This window comes from Idiotropiscis lumnitzeri, chromosome 5 (assembly GCF_059441095.1).
Source record: "Idiotropiscis lumnitzeri isolate Australia: NSW breed Sydney's pygmy pipehorse chromosome 5, RoL_Ilum_1.0, whole genome shotgun sequence".
NCBI lineage: Eukaryota > Metazoa > Chordata > Actinopteri > Syngnathiformes > Syngnathidae > Idiotropiscis > Idiotropiscis lumnitzeri.
The window spans coordinates 20,819,584-20,841,070 of NC_142395.1; the positions used below are offsets into that span (position 1 = coordinate 20,819,584).

General features: G+C 39.5%; 4 protein-coding genes across 4 annotated transcripts; 1 reads left to right on the top strand and 3 right to left on the bottom strand.

Moving 5' to 3' along the window:
• The first annotated feature begins 7,393 nt into the window (after nucleotides 1-7,393).
• Nucleotides 7,394-10,854, top strand: LOC148337246 (uncharacterized). Its single transcript, XM_088295475.1, has 2 exons — nucleotides 7,394-7,824; nucleotides 9,203-10,854. The coding sequence occupies exons 1-2, from the start codon at nucleotides 7,692-7,694 to the stop codon at nucleotides 10,672-10,674; spliced, it is 1,605 nt and encodes a 534-aa protein (XP_088151601.1). The 5' UTR covers nucleotides 7,394-7,691; the 3' UTR covers nucleotides 10,675-10,854.
• Nucleotides 10,855-11,098: 244 nt separating this feature from the next.
• Nucleotides 11,099-14,205, bottom strand: LOC148337247 (uncharacterized). The gene is made up of 2 exons (XM_088295485.1): nucleotides 13,614-14,205; nucleotides 11,099-12,802 (listed from the first exon to the last, which is right to left on the bottom strand). The coding sequence occupies exons 1-2, from the start codon at nucleotides 13,741-13,743 to the stop codon at nucleotides 11,607-11,609; spliced, it is 1,326 nt and encodes a 441-aa protein (XP_088151611.1). The 5' UTR covers nucleotides 13,744-14,205; the 3' UTR covers nucleotides 11,099-11,606.
• Nucleotides 14,206-14,914: 709 nt separating this feature from the next.
• LOC148337248 (uncharacterized) lies at nucleotides 14,915-17,223 on the bottom strand. The gene is made up of 2 exons (XM_088295496.1): nucleotides 16,820-17,223; nucleotides 14,915-16,223 (listed from the first exon to the last, which is right to left on the bottom strand). Exons 1-2 carry the CDS (start codon nucleotides 16,947-16,949, stop codon nucleotides 15,157-15,159), a joined length of 1,197 nt encoding a protein of 398 aa, XP_088151622.1. The 5' UTR covers nucleotides 16,950-17,223; the 3' UTR covers nucleotides 14,915-15,156.
• Nucleotides 17,224-18,989: 1,766 nt separating this feature from the next.
• LOC148337249 (uncharacterized) lies at nucleotides 18,990-20,834 on the bottom strand. The gene is made up of 2 exons (XM_088295518.1): nucleotides 20,503-20,834; nucleotides 18,990-19,449 (listed from the first exon to the last, which is right to left on the bottom strand). The coding sequence occupies exons 1-2, from the start codon at nucleotides 20,627-20,629 to the stop codon at nucleotides 19,103-19,105; spliced, it is 474 nt and encodes a 157-aa protein (XP_088151644.1). The 5' UTR covers nucleotides 20,630-20,834; the 3' UTR covers nucleotides 18,990-19,102.
• Between the last annotated feature and the right edge of the window lie 653 nt (nucleotides 20,835-21,487).

Below are 21,487 nucleotides of genomic sequence, written 5' to 3' on the forward strand. Positions count from 1 at the left end.
TGTTTTGCAGTTGCTTAGCTTGTCTTGTCGTCTTCCTTTAAAAGCTCATCTTTTGCTGTTGTGCTTAGGACTTTTTTCATGGAACGGATCATTCTCACCCAACATCTGGAGTAGTTTTGTGTAACCTTTAATGTGGAACTTCCTAAATCAGACTAAGCTTTACAACTTTGAGATCTTAAAAAGTAAAAGCCGAAGAACTTGTGTGCTTACGCTGGAAATAACACGCTGACCTGAAATGATTTCTCCAAAGAAATCAACTATTTAAATTTCTTTAATGCATTACTTCATCTAGAATAATTACTATTGCTAAATATTCCATTATCACATAGACACTTCAACATCTGGCCAAAGAGTTTCTTCACAATTTATTGAAAGCTTTATTGACTGCTGCTCCTCACCAGAATACTTGTCTCTGAACTGCAATGACAAAGTATTTCATAACACACACTGCACCTGAAGGGTTTCTTACCTGTGTGCTTTTTTTGTATGTGTTGTTAAGGCTCTTCTTTGAGAGAAACTTTTGTCACAAACTGAGCATGAAAATTGTTTCGCCCCAGTGTGTAATTTCATGTGTTTATTCAACCCTGAACGAGCACTGAAAGATAAGTTGCACACTGAGCAGGCAAAAGGTTTTTCACCAGTGTGTATTCTCATATGTATTGTTGAATCTGCCTTTGTAGAGAATCTCTTAGCACAAAACGAACAGGGAAAAGGTTTCTCTCCAGTGTGTATTCTTGTGTGTGTACTTAGATTTCCCTTCGTCGAAAATCCTTTTTTACAAACTGAGCAGGTAAAAGGTTTTTCTCCCGTGTGTGTTCGCGTGTGATTTATTAAACTTATCTTTTGAGTGAATCCAAGTCCACATACTGAGCATGTGTAAGGTTTCTCGCCAGTGTGTGTTCTAGCATGTGCAATCAAATACCCCTTAACAGAGAATCTTTTACTACAAACTGAGCAAGCAAAGGGTTTCTCGCCGGTGTGTGTTCTCATATGATTTGTTAATGTGCCCCTTTGGCTGAAACTAAGACCACATACTGCACATGCAAAAGGTCTCTCCCCAGTGTGTGTTCTTGTGTGCGCTTTGAAATATTCCTTCTGAGTAAAACTTCTTCTACAAACTGGGCAGGAAAAAGGTTTCTCTCCAGTGTGTGTTCTCGCATGCAGTTTCAAGACATAGTTGTTGACAAAGGTTTTGCTGCACTGAGAACATGCCACATGTTTGTTGTCAGTGTCACATGTTATATCACCTTTGGCGTGTTCATCATTATCCATGTCAGAACAGACTGACATTATGTCGTCACTATCTGACAGTGGAGCCAAGAGGCCGTCCACATGTGATCCTCCAACGTGGTCTCCAGTATCTTCACTCTGCACAGTGACATCAGTCATGTGCAAATTTGTTATTTCAGAATCTTGCTCTTCCTCCTTTAGGTGGGGGCCCTCAAGCTCCTCTTCTTCTTTAAAATTACTTGACTCTTGCTCCTGCTCATCAGTATGAAAATGTTCTTCTCCGGTATCTGCAGGACACAAGAACACAAACACACATTGTTTGGAAAAGTCAAAGTTTGTTCGATCAAGTATCAACATTATGACCTTGATATTGTGAAGCAGAAACATGCACAAAAGCAGTCTTAGTCCAAATGAGGACAGTGGACCAGACTGTAGATAATTTATCAACCATGTAAACTCACAATGGTACATTCACTGCCACCAAACCAAGCAATAACTTACGACTTTATGTGACTAAAATTATACCACTTGAACTATTACACCATGGCTTTACATAACACATTGCAAAGACACTGATAATAACCACACAATAATTTTGACTAAGGCAAAGCATGCAGAGAAACACTTCCTGCTCCAATTACCTTATGTGGCGCCATACTATTTTTTTAATAGGATGATGTGAAGCACCAGTGGCTCACAAACTACAAACACCACAATTCAGTGCAACAGCTGCCTTACTGAACAATAGGCGACATAAAGACATTTCATAGCTCAGTGTCTCAGCCCAAGGCAAAGTGTCTGTGGCTGTGAATAGTTGTTTTTCCGCGTGGCTTTATAATTTTTGAATAGTTTCAAACAGTATCAACATGCCAAGCTGTTGTGTGTACGAGTTTACGAACTGGAGTTGAAAGGAGTTGCATTTTTCTGAATTCCAAGATAAAACAGGCCATTCCAGAAACACCGGAGGAGCGTGTAGCTGCAAGCAGGAATGCCTGCGCCTGCGTGGCCATTTGGTTTGACTTGACCTCTATATTTTGAAATGGAAGTGAATGAGGAAGTGGTCGGGAATTGTGGAATAATGGCAAGGTGTTTGCTACTAGTGCTAGTTAGTAACTGGTAGCTAACTCGTGCAGCGATGCCCTTCAGTGCACACAAGCTCAATGGCAAGTGCTTAATTTGTTCGTTGGCATGATTGACTTGAACGGGAAGGTACATGTAAACGTGGTCAACGATGTCTTCTAAGAAAACCGTAATAGTCCATTTGCGATCCATTCAATGCCCGGGGAATGAAATTAATGGATGAGAATATTCACAAGCAGGGGAGCAACCTAGTTAAATAGCAATAAACATTGACAGTCGAACGCTACATTTGGACAGCCATGCCCTGCGACTGGCTGGCGACCAGTTCCGAGTGTCGTCTGCCTTTCGCCGAAAGTCAGCAGGCATAGGATAACTCATCATGTTATGAGGCAGGGTAGAACTTTTTTTACGCTTCAAACAAGTGAGAGAAAGAAGTGAACAAACCTGCTCCGTGCAACAGAACACAAGGCTGCTTCAAAACAGGGTCCAGTAGTTGACGAGGTCGTTCGTTCTCCTCGTTTGTTTCGCAAAGTCCCCCCTCGTACCGTTCTTCTTTCACGCGTCTTGCACACATATTCCCACGACAATCACAACACTTCACTCCCACACTCGATCTCTGTTGAGCGATGTGTTATTTATTAACAGACGCGCTCTTTATTAGTGGCTAACAAGCTAAGCTAAGCTAGCCTGAGAAGCTTCAAAGTGTACGGAGGCGAGTTTACCTGGACACGAAGATTTAATAAATGTTTTACTTCAGTATGTAGTGGCGAGTGTCCTATATCGATGCTTCAGTAAGTTCAATAGTCAGCACATAATTTGGAAGAATTCGAGGCGCTAGGCACGTTATGAACTGCATTACTTCTTTTTCCTTGTCACTGTGTTTAATAACGGGTGGCATCACAACAGGCATCACCGCCCTCTAGTGTGCTGGAGTGTGAATCACCAAAACCAGCGTCAGTGAATTACATACGATTTTTATTATTGTGTGAAGGCTAAGGCCCTCCCTTATATGTTTATCATTATTATTCATATATATTTAGAAAAAAAAGTATGATTTTACATTTTTAATTATGTGGAACACTGTTAGTTGTTTGTTTCATAAGTGTCTCACACAGGCACAGTATAAAAGTTTATTTATTCCTACAATTAATCTCTCTAAATTCGATCGTAATGTAATTCACTAAAACAAAATCTACAAGACCTCGTAACAACCCAAAAATCAAAACGAGACGTCAGAGCGCATTGTCCAATGGCGAACCAAAACGTCCGGAAGTGGGCGGGATAAGGCCATGAACGTCAAAACGGCTCCGAAAAAAATGGTCTCCCTCGACTCGCCTTGTTTCTGGATTAGTAGCTAACGTGCCGACTCCTCGCTACCTCCTATCACTACTTTACTCGAGTCAAACATCATTCATTAAATGTGCGTGACTCGATAATCTCATTTGACATCTTACTGCACCTGAAGTGTCTAATCTTATTTTAGCTTAGCTTCCTAGCTGCTAACAAAGAGAGGTGCTTGTTATCTACACAACGTTAAACATAGATCAACTTTGAGTGGAAAGTGTTGGGATTATCGCGGAAATGTGTGCAACAAGTGTGAAAGAAGAGTATGAGGAGGTACTTTGCGGAGATAAAAAACTGGAGAACGAGCGACTACTGGACACTGTTTTCGAGAAGCCTAACCGAGCAGGTTCGTTCACTTGATCAATTGTAACAAGGCTCTTTTCATCTTTTTTTTTCTTGAACCAAAGGTCATGTTCGATTGCGTGACCCTTTCTATGTATGTATGTATGTATATATATATATATATATATATATATACATATATATATATATATACATATGTATATATATATATATATATGTATATATATATGTCGACACAAATTACAGCAAAGATTGAGAAAATGCGGAACATCCTTAGTGAGGAGAAAATGCCTCGAATAGGGATCATTATTTGTTGCATGAACTTGTTTTCATTCTGGGCAAACAAGTTAAACGAGATAATTGTAAATTTCTTGGGTAAATTTGAATTTTTAAATGATTTGCTTTATTTTTCCAATAGTTTCATATTGAATTTTCTTGTTTGAATGCTATTTCTTAAAAAAGGTAGTGCAATCAAAAATAGATGTTTTCTTTTTATGTGATGAATAAATATGATTAATATTTTTTTTCTTCCTTAAACTACATTGCATCACTCTCTCATAGGAGATAATGGTATGATCAGCTCAACAGGCACAATTGCAGTGATCCAGTTTCACTTTGGGACCCTGGTTGCGGTGTCAGAGTTGTACCTTATATTGTGTTCAATAATGCAAAACATCACAACTGCCGAATGAGCATAATGAAGTGTAGCTTCACTCAACCAAACCTTATGCGTTTGTCTTTTTGTGTCCCACAGACATCAGTGATATAGACCGTCCTCTTGAGCAGCCACAACCCCTTCACGTAAAAGTGGAAGAGCAGGAGGCCGACGTCACAAAGTTTCCATTGACTTGTGTCATTGTGAAGAGTGAAGAAAGTGATGGAGACCACTGTGGAGAATCACAAGTAGTTGGCCTCTTAGCTCCACTATCAGATAGTGACGACATAACATCACACTCTTCCAACACTGATGATGGTGACTGCTCTCAAGTTGACAGGACATGTCGCGCTCCCAAGAAACGCTTGGAATGTCCCCAATGTGGGAAAACTTATCGTTCAAAGTCGGGTTTGAAAGTTCACAAGAGAAAACATACTGGCGAGAAACCTTTTGTTTGCTCCATTTGTGGTAAAGGCTTTGTTGTGAAGGATAGTTTAATAAGTCACTCAAGAACACACACCGGAGAAAAACCTTTTAGCTGTTTAGTTTGTGGTAAGAAATATTCTGAAAAAGGACATTTAAGAACACACGCCAGAACACACACTGGTGAGAAACCTTTTGTCTGCTCAGTTTGTGGGAAAAGCTTCTCTGTAAAGCATAGCTTATTAAGGCACATAAGAACACACACTGGTGAAAAACCTTTTGCCTGCTCAGTTTGTGGAAAAAAATTCTCTGTAAAGGGAAATTTAACAGCACATATAAGAAGATACACTGGGAAGAAACATTTTCCCTGCTCAGTCTGAAACTTAACTTTCATGATCATTCAGCATTGCTACAACACAGAAGTACACACATTGGCGATAAAAGCATTCAGTTGCAGTGTATGATAATCAAGTCTCTTTTAGTTGTTAGATAACCAATTGTACTGATGGCAAGAGCAGTAGGAAATTGCATTTGAAATATACTCTCTTCATAGTTGATTTTTTTACACTTAGTAAAAGGAGAAGTTGACTCATTGAATAGAATGATCCAGAAAGTAAAAATGACTTCATTTGGATTGCAAAGATTTTCTAGGTCCAGTAACAGCATTTCTAAACAATTCTGCATATGATTCTTTCCCCTCAGATTTTCCAAAGTACATATCCAGACATCAACGTGTTTCAAGATGTCTTTATTACCTAAATCAAGACATTTTGGTCCATGAAGACATTTTAAGACAAAACATTTGAAGACGCCTCCTGTTTCATAAGATATGATAGAGCAGCATACCGTAAAAACTGATTTGTGTGTCTTGAAGGCATTGAATGTCCCAAGACATCTTAAGACACATGTCCTTTGTCTCAAGATATGCACATCTTAAGATGGCTTGAGTCATGGTATGTATGTTTAAAAAAAATGCTCAAATGATCTTGTTTCAACTACTTTAATTATAATAATGATGTTTGATATTTTATGGTGAAATCCTGTTATCGGGGTGTCAAATAAAAATTAAATGCGTTTTTTCAATATTTAACTTTATTGTATGACATTTTTGTCAGGGATGTTTCTATCAAACGAATGAATCAACCAGCCAAGATCGTCTTTGTTACTCGCGAGGAGCAGCTCTCTCTGTTGCTTCCTGTTCCCGCATGGTTTTTATTGTATCACATCAAAGCAATTTGAACATGCAGCTCATACAGGATGGGAAACCTCAAACTTTGACTTTCTCACACTCGCCCACGCTCTTCCTGCTTATTCTAACAGTTTCTCTTTTACAATATATCTTTTTGGCTCAAACTGCTGGTACTCCTCTTGGAAAAAGGGAGTGAGACTTCACTTCTTGTGACCTTGCAGTGGCAGGCACTTCGGCTACTTTTTATCAGTCTGGAATGTGCACCTGGTTCGTGGTTTCCTGAGAGTAAAAGCACTTCTTGTAACACTGAATCACGAAGGAACATTTTTACTTGAACTTCAATTGACCTTTAAGCATAGTTTGGAACCTGTAAGCATAGTTTGAAACTTGATATGACAAACTAATTTCTTTGACAATTTTATTTCCTTGAGAGGTCTGTGTCATGCCATTAATACAATATGAAGAATAATTGACTGAACAAGAAAATGTAAACTGTCGCACCACGTGAAGCAGTATATGTGATGTACTGGCGATTTTTTAAATAAAACAAATTCTCAAAAGATGATATGCAAGGAGTGAAATTGAGTTCATAAAATTGTTTAATAAATAAACTATTGAATTAAATTTAATATAGAAGAATCCATTATAAATAGACAAAAGCAATACATTTATAATGATCTACACAACTGTCAAAGAATGAAATATGATATCATTCAATTTAATAAATAATGAGTGAAATAGATTAATCTAGAGAATACCACGATGGTTGCAAACAAAACAAATTCCAACAAATTAAAAACTTCAAAAGATAAAATTATATTTTAAATTTGAACATACACCACCCAAGTCAGTGCATGTGGTTGAGCTGCCTTCGTGGCCTTAGTGTTGGGGTTCCTAACGATCGTTTTTCTTTTTGAACGCGTATGTTCCTTCAATTAAAAAGTGAGTTCAACACATCTTCGAGCCAGCGTCCTCCACCTGGGAGTGAGCGCCGACTGCCCCCTTCCCGCACATCCAAGAGGAGTGCGAACGAGCTTGTGGGTGGATCAACTTTGTGTTGCGGGAGGAAGACTACTGGTCAGCAGGTGGCACTAATGCACCAAAACTTGTTTGCCAACTACCATATAGAAAGCAGAGGAGGCAGAAGAAGAAAGAAAATAAAACGAAGAAGAAGCAACGTCGAACGTGATATCTGGCGTCACTCAGCTCAATCCCAAAAGCGCGGTTGACGAAATAATTGTTCGAGAATTCGTACTGAATTCACCGAAGCTTCAACACAATACCGACATCGTGATTGACTGGATTACAAATTCGTGTCTCGATAAATTTGTCTCCGGTCACCTTGAAGTTTTTTAGGCGAGTTTATCTTATCATATGTTTGCTTGCTAGCCGCTAACAAAAAGTCACGCTTGTTGGGACCACGTCGCTGAGCAGAGATCAACTGTGAGTGCCAATTGTCGTGTAAAAATGTGTGCAAAAAGTCTGAAAGACGAGTACAACGAGGACGTTTGTCGTGTAAAAGAGGACAACGAGGGACTACTTCTACTACTGGACGCTATTTTCAAGCAGCATCAAGACGACGTGTTACATAACAGAGCAGGTTTGTTCACTTCATACTCTCATTTGTTAAATGAATAGACTATATTTAGAACAACATTCCTCTTTGAATTTCTTGTTCCATTTTTATACACTTTCAAAAAAAATTGTTCTGTTTTGCTCATTGCATTGTGTAAAGTCACTATAGTGTTTTACAACAGTTATTTGCGTCAATGGCAAATAAGTTACGTATGTCTACTTTTATACTGTATGGCTAATACTACAGCTCGGAAAATTTGAATGTCATGAGACAAGGACGTAGTGGTTCCGTGGCCATGACCAGCAACTCGTCACTTAGGTGAATTGCGCAAGGACTTGGGCGAGAGAGGTGTAATTAAACTTAAAATATTATTTTCTGTCACATATTTCAGAATGTGACTCATTATACAGTGCCATGAAGCATAAGTACCTTGTGACCATCAATGAGGAGGGATAGGTTCTGTATAGAGGGAAGGAGTGATTTGGGTCACTTGATGAGGAGTTCTGTTTTATTGCTGTTGAGTTATCGAAAAATATATATATCCAAGTTTTGAAGTTAAGAAAGTGTCAAAGACATTAGTTTGCCATTTTATCAATTTTCAAACTATGCTTACAGGTCAATTGAAGTCCAAGTGAACATTGTACCTTTGTTATTCAGTGTTAACACAAGTGCCTGCTCTGACAGGAAGACGCAAAACAGGTGCACATCTCAGACTGATTAAAAAGTAGCAGAAGTATCTGCGCTGCAATGTTACAAGTGAAGATGTACTCCCTTGCGGTTCAAAATTAGCAGAAGTGTGAGCCAAAAAGATGTCTTGTAAACAGAAACTGTTAAAATACGCAGGAAGAGTGTGGGTGAGTGTGATAAAGTCAAGGTTGAAGTTTTCCATTCTGTATGAATTGCATATTTAAATTGCTTTGCTGTGATGCAATAAAAAACACACGGGAGTAGGAAGCAACCGCTTTTTCTCTGGGGTTTCTCAGAGGACAGCTCCTCGCGAGTGACAAAGACAATCTTGGCTGGTTGATTCATTTGTTCAGCTTGTTTTGAAAGAAACATCCCTGACAGAAAGGCAGTTGGTTATGATGGAGAGGACGACAGGCGGCATGGATTTGGTGAAGATGTACAGTTGAGTATTGTCGGTGCAGCCGTGAAAATTTAGTCGTTGGTGGCGAATGGTTTGACAGAGTGGGAGCATGTAAATTGTGAACAGAAGTGGGGCCTAGCACCGAACCTTGGGGGACTCCATGGCTGACCAAGAAATTGTGGGACTTGGAGTTGATGACAAAGCGCCCCAATACTTTTGATAGTAATGGATGATTGGAGAATGGACTGAAATTGTCTGGGTTAAGGCCACGTTTTCTGACTTTACCAATGCATGTTTGTTTCTTGTGCCCTGCAGACAACAGTGAAGAAGACCTCCATCCTCAGAATCAGGAGCTGGAGCCTCCTAAAAATAGAGAGAATGTGCAGGAGACTGATACTACAAACTCTCCATTGGCTGTCATGACAATTGAAGATGATGTCGGGGAGAGAGAGTTCAGCGGAGGCTCACAAGCAGACAGTGTCTCAGCTCCACTATCAGATAGTGATGCAATGACATCACCCTCTGCTGAGACCGATGATAATGATGACGCTGATTATTTTTACGATCACTCTGAAGGTGACACAGCATATCACACTGACAAAAAACGTGTGAAATGTTCTCAGTGTAACAAAACCTTTTCCAACAAGTCATCGTTAACAAGACACACAAGAATACACACAGGAGAAAAACCTTTTTCCTGCTCAGTTTGCGGTAAAAGATTCTCTATAAAGGGACATTTAATAACGCATACCAGAACCCACACTGGGGAAAGACCTTTCGCCTGTTCAGTTTGTGAGAAAAGATTCTCAACTAAGGGGCATGTAAGAACACACACTAGAACACACACTGGAGAGAAAAGTTTTGCATGCTCTATTTGTGATCTGAGAGTCAATCAAAAGATTCACTTAATAACTCACATGAGAACCCACACAGGAGAGAAACCTTTTACCTGTTCAATTTGTGAGAAACGATTCTCTGTAAAAGGAAGCTTGATCAGGCACACAAGAACACACACTGGTGAGAAACCTTTTGTCTGCTCAATCTGCGCTGCACGTTTCAGTGATCGTTCAGCATTGGTTCAACACATGAGAATACACAACAGAGAGAGACATTTTGCCTGTTCAATATGTGGTCTTGGATTCACTCAAAAGATGAGCTTAACCAATCACATGAGTATTCACAATGGACATAAACCATTTGCCTGTTCAGTTTGTGATAAAAGATTTTCCAGAAAGGGAGATTTAAGAACACACACACAAATACACACTGGGGAGAAACCTTTTAAATGTGCAGCATGTGGTCTTTGGTTCACTCAAAAGATTAGTTTAACAAATCACATGAGAACACACACTGGAGAAAAGCCCTTTCTATGCTCGGTTTGTGGGAAAGCATTGTCCACAAATGATCATTTGAAAAGGCATACAAGAACGCATACTGGAGAGAAACCTTTTGCCTGTTCAGTTTGTGATAGATTTCCTGTGAAGGGACAATTAAGCCCACACATGAGAACACATACTAGTGAGAAACCTTATGCCTGCCCAGTCTGTACCACAACATTCAGTGATCATTCAGGGTTGAATCATCACTTGAAAACACACACACGGGAGAAACTGTTTTCTTGCTCTGTTTGTCACAAAAGATTTGTTCTAATAGGCTCTTTGACAGCACACATGAAGAAGCACACTGGTGAGAAGCCTTTCAGTTGCAGTGTGTGTGATAAACATTTCCCCCATAAGTATCAGCTTAAGAAACACAAGTGTGCTGGTGAGAAGAGCAACGCTCAATAAAGCTAAAAATAGATTGCAAAGGATCTTTTTGGCAAGCTGAAAACAATATTATGTGAACTTAAATAAAAGCCCTTAAACAGTGAAAGTGTCCAGTGTCTTTTGTAGGACCTTATTTCAACTGTAAACGGGTTTTTATACTAAGTCCTGACTTCAACTTGGTTGAAATGCTGTGGTGTGACCTGAAGAAAGCTGTTGACACTGGACTTCCCAGGAATCAGTCCAAAACTCATCAGGATTGCTGCGCACGTCTGACCTGCAACTGCAGGAAACGTTTCTAGAGATGGGGGAGTTCTCATCCTCGAGCACAGAATGGTATTTCCGATCAAATCCATCTGATTCTGCTACTCCTCCGCTACAGCAGTGTGATCATGTGTGTGGAATAAGAATCATGAAAATAATCAAGCAATCACAGGGAGCCACCATGTTGGACAAAATATTTTTATTTTTCAGTTACATGCTCAACATAATGTACATTCCATGCAGACAAAGACATTAAGTTGTAGCCATGACAATGCCAATTCATGTTAGACAAAATCGCCCTCTGCAGCAGACCTAGAATGACGTCACGAGAAGCATCACATTTGTGTACGCCTTGTCTGTTAAAACTGGATCATTTGGAATTGCAACTGTGTCATGCTGTCAGCATCTAAGGTAGGTGTGTTGTGCAGGATGACTTTTGCAGACCGCGTCTCTGCAGTTTAAGGAGATTTGTTTTATTGACACAAGTGCTGGCTCAAAGGAGGACTCAAGCCTGTTGTGCGCTGCATGTGGGGTGATTATAATTTTGTGTGTGTTATTGTATAGTATATTATTTCATTGAGGCTCTCCATGACAATTACCGGGCATTAGCACGTTATTCTATTTAGAATCACATATACACTCTGACACGTTACCAAAAAAAGACAAACTTGGCTTGCAAGTTTGCTAAAGCTTCATTTAGCGCTGCTCTTTTCACCAGTACACTTGTGTGACTTCACCAGCTGCTTCCGGGGGAATTGTTTATCACACACACTGCAGCTGAAGGGTTTCTCACCAGTGTGTGTTCTTGTGTGTATTGTCAAAGTGCCACTTTGATTGAATCTTTTACCACATATGGAACATGAAAATGGTTTCTCCCCAGTGTGCGTTCTCATGTGATGACTCAATCCTGAACGATCACTGAAGGTTAAGTTGCACACTGAACAGGCAAAAGGTTTCTCACCAGTGTGTGTTCTTGTGTGTCTTTTTAAATCTCCCTTTCTGGAGAACTTTTTACAGCAAACTAAACAAGAAAATGGTTTCTGGCCCGAGTGTGTTTTCATGTGTTGAACCATCACTGTACGATCTCTGAAAGATAAGTTACACACTGAGCAGGCAAATGGTTTTTCACCAGTGTGTGTTCTTGTGTGTGTTTCAAATTGTCCTTTCCGAAAGAATCTCTTTCCACAAATTGAACATTCAAAAGGTTTCTCTCCTGTGTGCGTTCTTGTGTGCACTCTTAAATGTCCCCTTTCAGCAAAGGTTTTACCACACACTGAACAAGTAAAAAGATTCTCTCCGGTGTGTGTTCTTGTGTGATTTGTTAAACTTCCCTTTGTAATGAATCTTTTATTACAAACTGAGCAGGAAAAGGGTTTCTCCCCAGTGTGAGTTCTTACGTGATTAGTTAAACTTTCCTTTACAGAGAATCGTTTATCGCAAACTGAGCAGACAAAAGGTTTCTCTCCAGTGTGTATTCTTGTGTGTCTCTTCAGTGATGACTTGTTGACAAACGTTTTGTTACACTGAGAACATTTCCAGCGTTGGATTTCAGTGTGACATGTATCATCAGCTTTGTAGTGCTCATCATCATCAGTGTCAGAAGAGTGTGACGTTATGTTGTCGCTATCTGATAGAAGTGCTAAGAGGTTGTCTGCTTGTGATCCCCCGCAGTGGTCGCCATCAAATTCTTCGTCGTCATCATTTTCACTCTTCACAATGACAGTCAATGGAAAGTCGGTGATGTCAGCCTCCTGCTCTTCCTCCTTCATGTGGTATGAATCTGCCTCCTCTTCCTCTTTAATGTGGGAATGCTCCTGCGTCTCTTCCTCTTTAAAATCAGTGTGCTCTGGCTCATTTCGCTCAAGAGGAAGGTCAACTTTATTGAAATCTGCACGACTCAAGAAGACAAACACACAAGGTTGGGGAAAGTCAGACTTTGTTCAGTTAAGTCGTCGTATGTTGTGCAATACATGTTTTTGGCAATGTTATTCATATAAATTTATGAGCAACACGGACAAGTTCTTTAGCCCATCTGCCTCGGTTGTGAAGTCTGAGGTTTGAAATTTCTTCTGTCCATAATATTCCAAAGTTAAGTCAAAAGTTTGGAAATTATTTCAACCTCAATGTTTTTATTTTTTCCCCAACATTATAAAAATAATACTGAGGTCATTCAGACTGTGGTGCAACATATAGAAATAATTTACATTAGTTTAAAAACGCTATGTGACCCAAAATAAAATTATTTTGATTGAAAAAAAAAATCAACCTTTTTTTTCAAATCTGTCACCGTTTGCCAAGGTGATAGATTTAAAAATCGTGGTATTTTCTTAGTCAGCTTTATGATGCGGATGATGATTTATGACCTGGAGTGACTTTCAGCTCACAGCTGTACATTATCAAGAGTTAATTAGCTCGAATTTCTTGATGTGCAAATGTATTTACGGTTTAAGAACTTTTGTGTTCTAAGTTGTTTCCAAATCTTTGGCTGGTACTGTAAATATCTATCTATGCCGTTTTAGGTTTGCTTTCACTCTTTGCTGTTTGTTCTAAATTACCTATAAAAGTGTGCAGTTGTGAATATTCATGGTAGGGTAAAAAAACAACAATAAATTTATATTTTAGACAACTGACAATAAGTGACGTTACTTCAACACTTAGGAGCAAAGTAGTAAACAGCTAATAGGAAGACGGGAAAAAACCTGCTCTGCGTGCTTCGTCCTGAGGCTTCTTGAAAACAGCGTCCAGACGTTGACGTTGTCCTTCGTGATACTTTTTTGTTCCACAAAATTCTTCCTCGTATTCTTCTTCTTTCACCCGTTTTGCACACATTTCGCACGACAATCACAATAGTGCCGTCACGCTTGATCTCTTCTCAGCGATGTGTTGACATTACAAAGGCATTTCTATGTTAGCGGCTAGCAAGCTAAGCTCAAATAAGCTAACATCTGCTAAACTAGATCAAAGAGGCTCCACTATGCACAGAGTAAAGTTGATCCAGACACGATGGTTTAATGAATGATGTTTTACTCTAGTAAAGTCTTGATGGGCGTACTGCGTCCAGTACGAATTCGTGAGGAATTATTCCGTGGAGAGCGAGGCTCGTGTGACTTTTTTGGGCAAGTACGTCATCGATGACGTGTTACAACCACTTCCGCCCACTGCTTCGTGATATGGTGAACCAAATTAGCATTTAACACCTGAATTAATGTCGAAGATATCTGTTATCCAATTTTCCTTGTCACGATGGACATTTTAGGATAACATCCATAACTACAATCTTTCTATCGACAGATTGTATTCCAGATATCCGCAACTGCATTTCGCCTTGTTTAAACGTACTTGACATATACTGCAAAAAAAGTGAAACTACAAGCTTGTCAATAATACCTACACGTACAGGACTCGATCCTCCACTTGAAGGAGTTGCTGTTTTCCCAAATGCGGAAGTCAAGCTCAGAAAATTTGAACATCATAGCTTTTCGCATCAAACATAGAATTTGTCAGGTTACAACGTGAACCTTACCACGTAAAAACACGACTTATGTCAGAATTTACCAATCTACAACATCTCAGGTTCCACGTGATTTTAACTTTATTTTTTTCGGTGTTAAAGCGGCAGCTATACGCTTCTAGAGAAAATGGACATGTAGATATCTTGAATCGAGGTTGAATTAAAAATATCTTGAACTGGAATAATGACTAGTCGGAATCAAATATATGCTCAAAACAGAATTAGCAAAATTTCCAATTGCATGGCAGATATCTGAAATTGAGCTTGCAGATATCTGCATAATTTTTGACCTGGCAAAATGGAATTAAATATCTAGAAATTAATTGTAAATAACTGTAACTCCAGTTTGAAATTGAATTTTACATTGACTTTAGCATTAATGTTTAAAAAAAAGCAAAACTTGTATTTAGCCATGCCATGTGTGTGTTGTAATTCGTTTTGTTGTGTGTTTGATGACTTTTATTTAGAATCACATATACACTTTGAGAGTCTGTTTTGTTTAACATTTAATTCAGCCAGGTCACTGATGGTGTAGTGGTACACTCGCCCGAGTTGTGTGCGGGCAGCGTGGGTTCAGTTCCCACTCAGTGATGGTGTCTATGTCTGCCCTGTGACTGGCTGGCGACCAGTTCAGGGTGTAGTGCGCCTTTCGCCCGTAGTCAGCTGGGATAGGCTCCCGCGACCCTGTACAGGATAAGCGGTGTGGATAATGACATGACATGACATTTAATTCAGCTTCTTTTACTGCTGCTCTTCTCACGGGAACACTTGTGTTTCTTAAGCAGCTCCTTACGTGGGAATTGTTTATCACACACACTGCAACTGAAGGGTTTCTCACCAGTGTGTGTTCTCATGTGTGTTGTCAAAGTGCCTTTTTGAGAGAAAGTTTTGCCACAAATGGAACATAAAAATTGTTCTTTCCCTGTGTGTTTTCTCATGTGATAACTCAATGCTGAACGATCACTGAAGGTTAAGTTGCAGACCGAACATGCACAAGGCTTCTCTCCTGTGTGTGTTCTTGTGTGTCGTTGTAACACTTCCTTTCTAGAAAATCTTTTACCGCAAACTAAACAAGCAAAAGGTTTTTTGCCGGTGTGTGTTTTCATGTGTTGAACCATCACCGTTCGATCTCTAAAAGACAAGTTGCAGACTGAGCAGGCAAACGGTTTTTCACCAGTGTGTGTTCTTGAGTGTGTTTCAAACTGTGCTTTCCGAAAGAATCTCTTGTCACAAACTGAACATGCAAAAGGTTTCTCTCCAGTGTGTGTTCTTGTGTGATTTGTTAAACTTCCCTTTGTAATGAATCTTTTACGACAAACTGAGCAGGAAAAAGGTCTTTCCCCAGTGTGTGTTCTCATGTGATTTGTTAAACTGTCCTTGACAGAGAATCTTCTTTCACAAACTGAACAGAGAAAAGGTTTCTCTCCGGTGTGTATCCTTGTGTGTCTCTTCAACGATGACTTATTGAAAAAAGTTTTGCCACACTGAGAACATTTCCAGTTTTGGTGGTTATCACCTTTGGCGCGTTCTTCATCAGCCGTGTCAGTGTCAGAAGAGTGTGACGTGGAGTTGTCACCATCTGAGAGAGGCGCTTGTGATCCTCCACAGAGGTCTCCATCACCTTCTTCTTCTTCATCATCATCATTTTCACTCTTCACGATGACTCTCAATGGGAAGTTGGTGATGTCCGCCTCCTGTTCTTCATCTTTTATGTGGGGAGGCTCCTGCTCCTCTTCCTCTTTAACATGTGGTTGCTCTGGCTCCTGCTGCTCAGTAGGTAGGTAAACTTTTCTGACATCTGCACGACAGAGGAAGACAAACACACAAAAGTTTAGTAAAGTCAAACTTCACTGCGTCAAGTCTTACATTGTGACTTTGGAAAACATTGTTTAGTATATGTTTATCATGAAGGCTCGACAATCATGTTACTTCCAGTGGCACTTGGAAACTTAAGCAATTGGAAATAAAAAAATTACATTTTTAAGGATACCAAATAATTCATGTGTGATTGTACCCACAAGCAATAAGAAAAACCCAAGAGACATCAACCTGGATGCTCATGTGATTATGTTTTATTAAAAGTAAAACGTATGAACGCATGGGCAAAACAGGGTGAGTGCTTAGCGTGTCTGCCTCCCAGTTCTAAAGTTTGGGTTTGAAATTCCTTTCCGCTTGTATCATTACACTTAAAAATCTCCTCCCAAAAGCCGTTTGGTTAGTTTTCACACCATTGCTTCTTGTTCTTAAAGTCAAATTCCCCCCACCGTATGAAAAAAGGAGCTATTTATCTTAAGTTTAATTTTTAAAGCTGTTAAAAACTGTGGAATATTACGTATTAAAAAACATAACTAAATATATTTTTCCCACTGGTGGCAGTGTAAGAAGTGAACTAGCCTGCTCTGTGTGGTTCATCTGGAGGTTTCTTGAAAACAGCGTCCAGTGTTTGACGTTGTCCCTCGTTGGCCTCTTTTGTTCCACAAAGTTTCTCCTCGTACTCTTCTTCTTTCACACCTTTTGCACACATTTTCCCACGATAATCACAATACTTGACACTCGCGCGAACTCCGCTAATCGATGTGCTGACATTACAAAGGCGTCTCTTTGTTAGCAGCTAGCAAGCTAAGATAAACTAAGATAAGCTAAGCTAAACGAGATCAAAGAGTCAGCGTGCACGGAGAAGAGTTTATACAGTAACGAATGATTAATTAATTATATTTTACTCAAGTAAAGTTCTGACGGAGTTCAGTTTGAATTCGGGAAGAGTTGTTCCGTAAAACGCGAGTCAGGCTTTCAGGCTGCCTACGTCATCGATGACGTCAAACGTCTACTTCCGCCTAATGAAGGCAACACTGGTTGTGTTGCAGATCTTTTTAATCCAGCACAGTAATCAAAAATAATATATTTAGAAGGATATCCGAAACTTAATTCTTCCTATCCACACTTTTCATTTCCGATATCTACAATTAACAGCATTTCACCGAATTAAAATTCGATTTAAGATGTCTGAACATGGTCCTGTAGATATCTTGAATTGCCATAAATTACGAATGTCTGCCACTATTGTAAATATCTGTAACTTCACTTTGAGATATCTAGAAGTATCTTGAATAATCTCAATTCGAAACCTATATGTGTGCCTTTTCATTCATCCATCCACCTTTTCATATATTTAAAATTAAATTTTAACTGTGCGAAATAAAGTAGATAAGTGTCTTATTTTATTCATTGGATTCGTTTTATTGTTTTTTTTCCATATAAAATGCCTGTTTTATAAATATATAGAGGAACCATGAGGAAATTGACATTCATAATAAGTCGTTGAAAGAAAAATGCTGTATCTGGATATAAAATGACCCACTTGGGCATATAAAATTGCATCAATAGCGCTACTCTCGCTATACAGCAGTGCATCTATAATGTTCCACCACTTTCCAGAAAGATTTGTTCAATATATATATCAGTTTATAACGCTCATCGAAGCAAGGCCAAGTTGTTTTGTTTTTGTGTGCTTTTAAATACATTTACAATTTGTTTAAAGAAATTTGTTTCAATGTTCTTTTATATTTTATGGCTTAAACTACATATAGCTACCTATCAAGGTTGGATCTAAAAAGTAACTCCTGTGAAGAATGGGGTGTCTATATACTGCATTGAGGATCCAACAATCGATAGAGAACGCCATTACTCTTTGAGATCTTTTATTTGGTATCACACTTACACTTTGACCAAGTGCCACAAAGAGTCAATTTGTTCACAATTGACTTATAGATTCACTGACCACACCTGCACATTTGTGTTTCTTAATCTGATACTTATGGGGGAATTGTTTGTCACACAAGCTGCAACTGAAAGGTTTTTCACCAGTGTGTGTTCTTGCGTGTGTTGACAAAGTTCCTTTTTGAGAGAATCTTTTGCCACAAATGGAACATAAAAACTGCTTCTCTCCAGTGTGTGTTCTCATGTGTTGAATTAATCCTGAACGATCACTGAATGTTAAATTGCATACTGAGCAGACAAAAGGTTTCTCGCCAGTGTGTATTCTTGTGTGGGTTCGTATATCTCCCTTTCTTGAGAATCTTTTACCACAAACTGAACAGGCAAAAGGTCTCTCCCCAGTGTGTGTTATCATATGGGTCTTCAAATGACCCCTATGAGTGACTGTTTTCCCGCAATCTGAGCAGCTGAAATTTTTCTCCCCTGTATGTCGTCTTATGTGATTGTTCAAATGTGCCTTACGTGTGAATCTTTTACCACAAAGTGAACAGACAAGGTTTCTCACCAGTGTGTTTCCAAATGTGATTTGTTAAATTAATTTTTTGATTTACTCTCACACTGAGCAGGAAAACGTTTTCTCCCCAGTGTGTGTTCTTGTGTGTGCTATTAAATGTCCCTTCTGAGTGAATCTTTTACCACAAAGTGAGCAAGCAAATGTTTTCTCCCCAGTATGTGTTCTTGTGTGTACTATTAAATGCCCCTTCTGAGTGAAATTTTTACCACAAACGGAGCAGGAAAAAGGTTTCTCCCCAGTATGCGTTCTTATGTGTGCTATTAAATGTCTCTTTCCAGAGAATCTTTTACCACAAACTGAGCAGGCAAACGTTTTTTCTCCATTGTGTGTTCTTGTGTGTCTTTTCAAGGATGACTTGTTGACAAAAGTTTCATCACACTGAGAACATTTCACCTTTTTGTCGTTAGTGTGACATGTTGTGTACCACCTTTTGAGAGTTCATCACCATCATCGTAATCATCATCAGTGTCAGGAAAGGAAAACCTTATATTGTCACTTTCTGATAGCAGAGCTAAGTCTGCTTGTGATGCGTCACGGTGGTCTTCATCACCTTCTTCTTCTTCGTCATCATCTTCACTCTTGACAATGAGAGTCAATGGAAATTTGGTGATATCAGTCTCCTGCTCTTCCTCTTTAACGTAGGCCATCTGCAGCTCCTCTTCCTCTTTCATGTTGGAGGACTCCAGCTCATTGTCTGTCTTCTGCTGCTCAGGCTGAAGACATGTTTCACTGTCGTCTGCAGAACACAAAAAGGCAAACAAAACATTAAATCCTGCGTACAGTACATAGCACTCCAGGTACATATCGGTTAGATTGCCTAGTTTTATATAAAACATTTTCAGGCAAGAAAAATAAGCCTGAATACAACACAAGTGTTTACATTGCTGTCACATGTTACAATGTCACCCCTATACTAAAAAGACATTGGATAAACTAAAGTAGAGATTGTGAGTAGTATATTACAACAGTTGCTATGTTATAGATAAACTTGGCTCTCGTAATTGGTAAAACAATGTGAAGTACGGTCTTTATAAACCAGCGGTCTTAAATCCTGTTCCTGGATGTTTTCCATCACTCCTGCTGCAACACAACTAATTCAAATGATCAGATAATCAGCACGTTTTGTAGAAACCTGGATAATGATCCTGATCATTTGAATCAGGTGTGCCGCAGCAGCGAGAGGTGGAAAACATTCAACTGTGCCTCGAGGAACAGGATTTCAGACCCCCTACATAAAACCAACTTTGCAGCGGACAGTTTGTTCCTCATTGTCTGATGCTGTAAAACCGAACTGATCTCAAATGGTGCCACTTTAGTAAACTAGCTCTTGTCCTTTAGCCGCTGGGGGAATTGTTAGATTTTTTGTTGGAAAAACAAAACAATGTATCGATTAAATCAATATTTTTTTTTATTTCAGAGAAGACACCTGTGTGTACAATATCACATATATTCTACTAACGTTCAAAAACACACACTAGTTTCTGCTCTTTCTCACCTAGAGTTACATAGGAAACAATATTTCCTGGTTTCAATGGACGTATTCTCTGAAATGTCAGTAAAGATTTAAACGAGTCACATCTAATTTTGTCCGAAAATGGCAGAAGAACGAATAACAAAACTATATAATGAATCGAAAAAACTAGGAGCAATATTGGGAAGGGCTGCGAGGCGCCACGGTGCACTGCCTCCCTTGCTGAGCAGCAGTCAGTAAACCTAAACAGACAGTATTGTTAAAAGTAAAAAAAAAAATTGTTAAAATGAAACAAGCGAGAGAAAGAAGTAAACAGACCCGCGCTGGGCAACACATCTTGAGGCTTCATGAAAACAGCGTCCTGTGGTTGACGTTGTCGCGCCTTCTTCCCTTTTGTTTGCCAAAGTTTCCTCGCGTACTCTCCTTTGAGACTTCTTGCACTCATTTTCACACGATAATCAAAACACTTGACGTACACACGTGCTCCCGGTTTAGCTATGCGACGTTAGCAAACACGTCTGTTGGATAGCAGCTAGAAAGCTAAGCGAAGCTAAAATAGCTCGAGAAGTGTACCCAAGTACCCGCCCAACCGTAGAGGGACAATTGAACAGTTTCTTTTGTCATTTGTAGTTTTTTTCTTAAAAACTCGGTGTCGTCTATAATTTACGTCATATGTCAGAAGCCAATAAAAACGTGATACCAGTAGACGTCACTCCGAGGCGACGTAACTCAGCACGAAACGTGAACTGGGTAACAATAAGGGATCTTTGTTGTTTTGTGATCAAAATTATGATATAATTGCCCCCAAACATTTGAAGCTTCCCCCGCCTCGTTCCTCTGTCTATCTCCTTAATTGATGGAATTTCTGGCCCATGCCTTTTCTTACTGCAGCACACCCATTTTCAAACGTGAGTGCATGCACGCGCGCGAATATTTGCACGACGGCCAATCAGATGGTTGCTGCGCCCTTCTCTGTATCTTTTTACCTTGTTTCCTTTAGACCACAGGTGGCCTCCAACCTTTTTTTAACCTCCTGTTCATACAAGTCCCTAACTTGTGCGGACCCCAAAAGGGGGCGGGGCTATCGTCCTACATTGTGCAGAGCGGACCTCGTACGTGTTCGCTCTCATTTTGCTAGCTTGTGGGTTTAATATCACTGAATTAGACCAGTGGTCTTCAATCCTGTTCCTCTAGATCCGCTGTACTACCTGTTTTCCATCTCTCCCTATTGCAAAACATTTGATTTAAATGATCAGACAATCAGTCTGCTGAAGCTGGATAACAATCTTGATCATTTTAATTA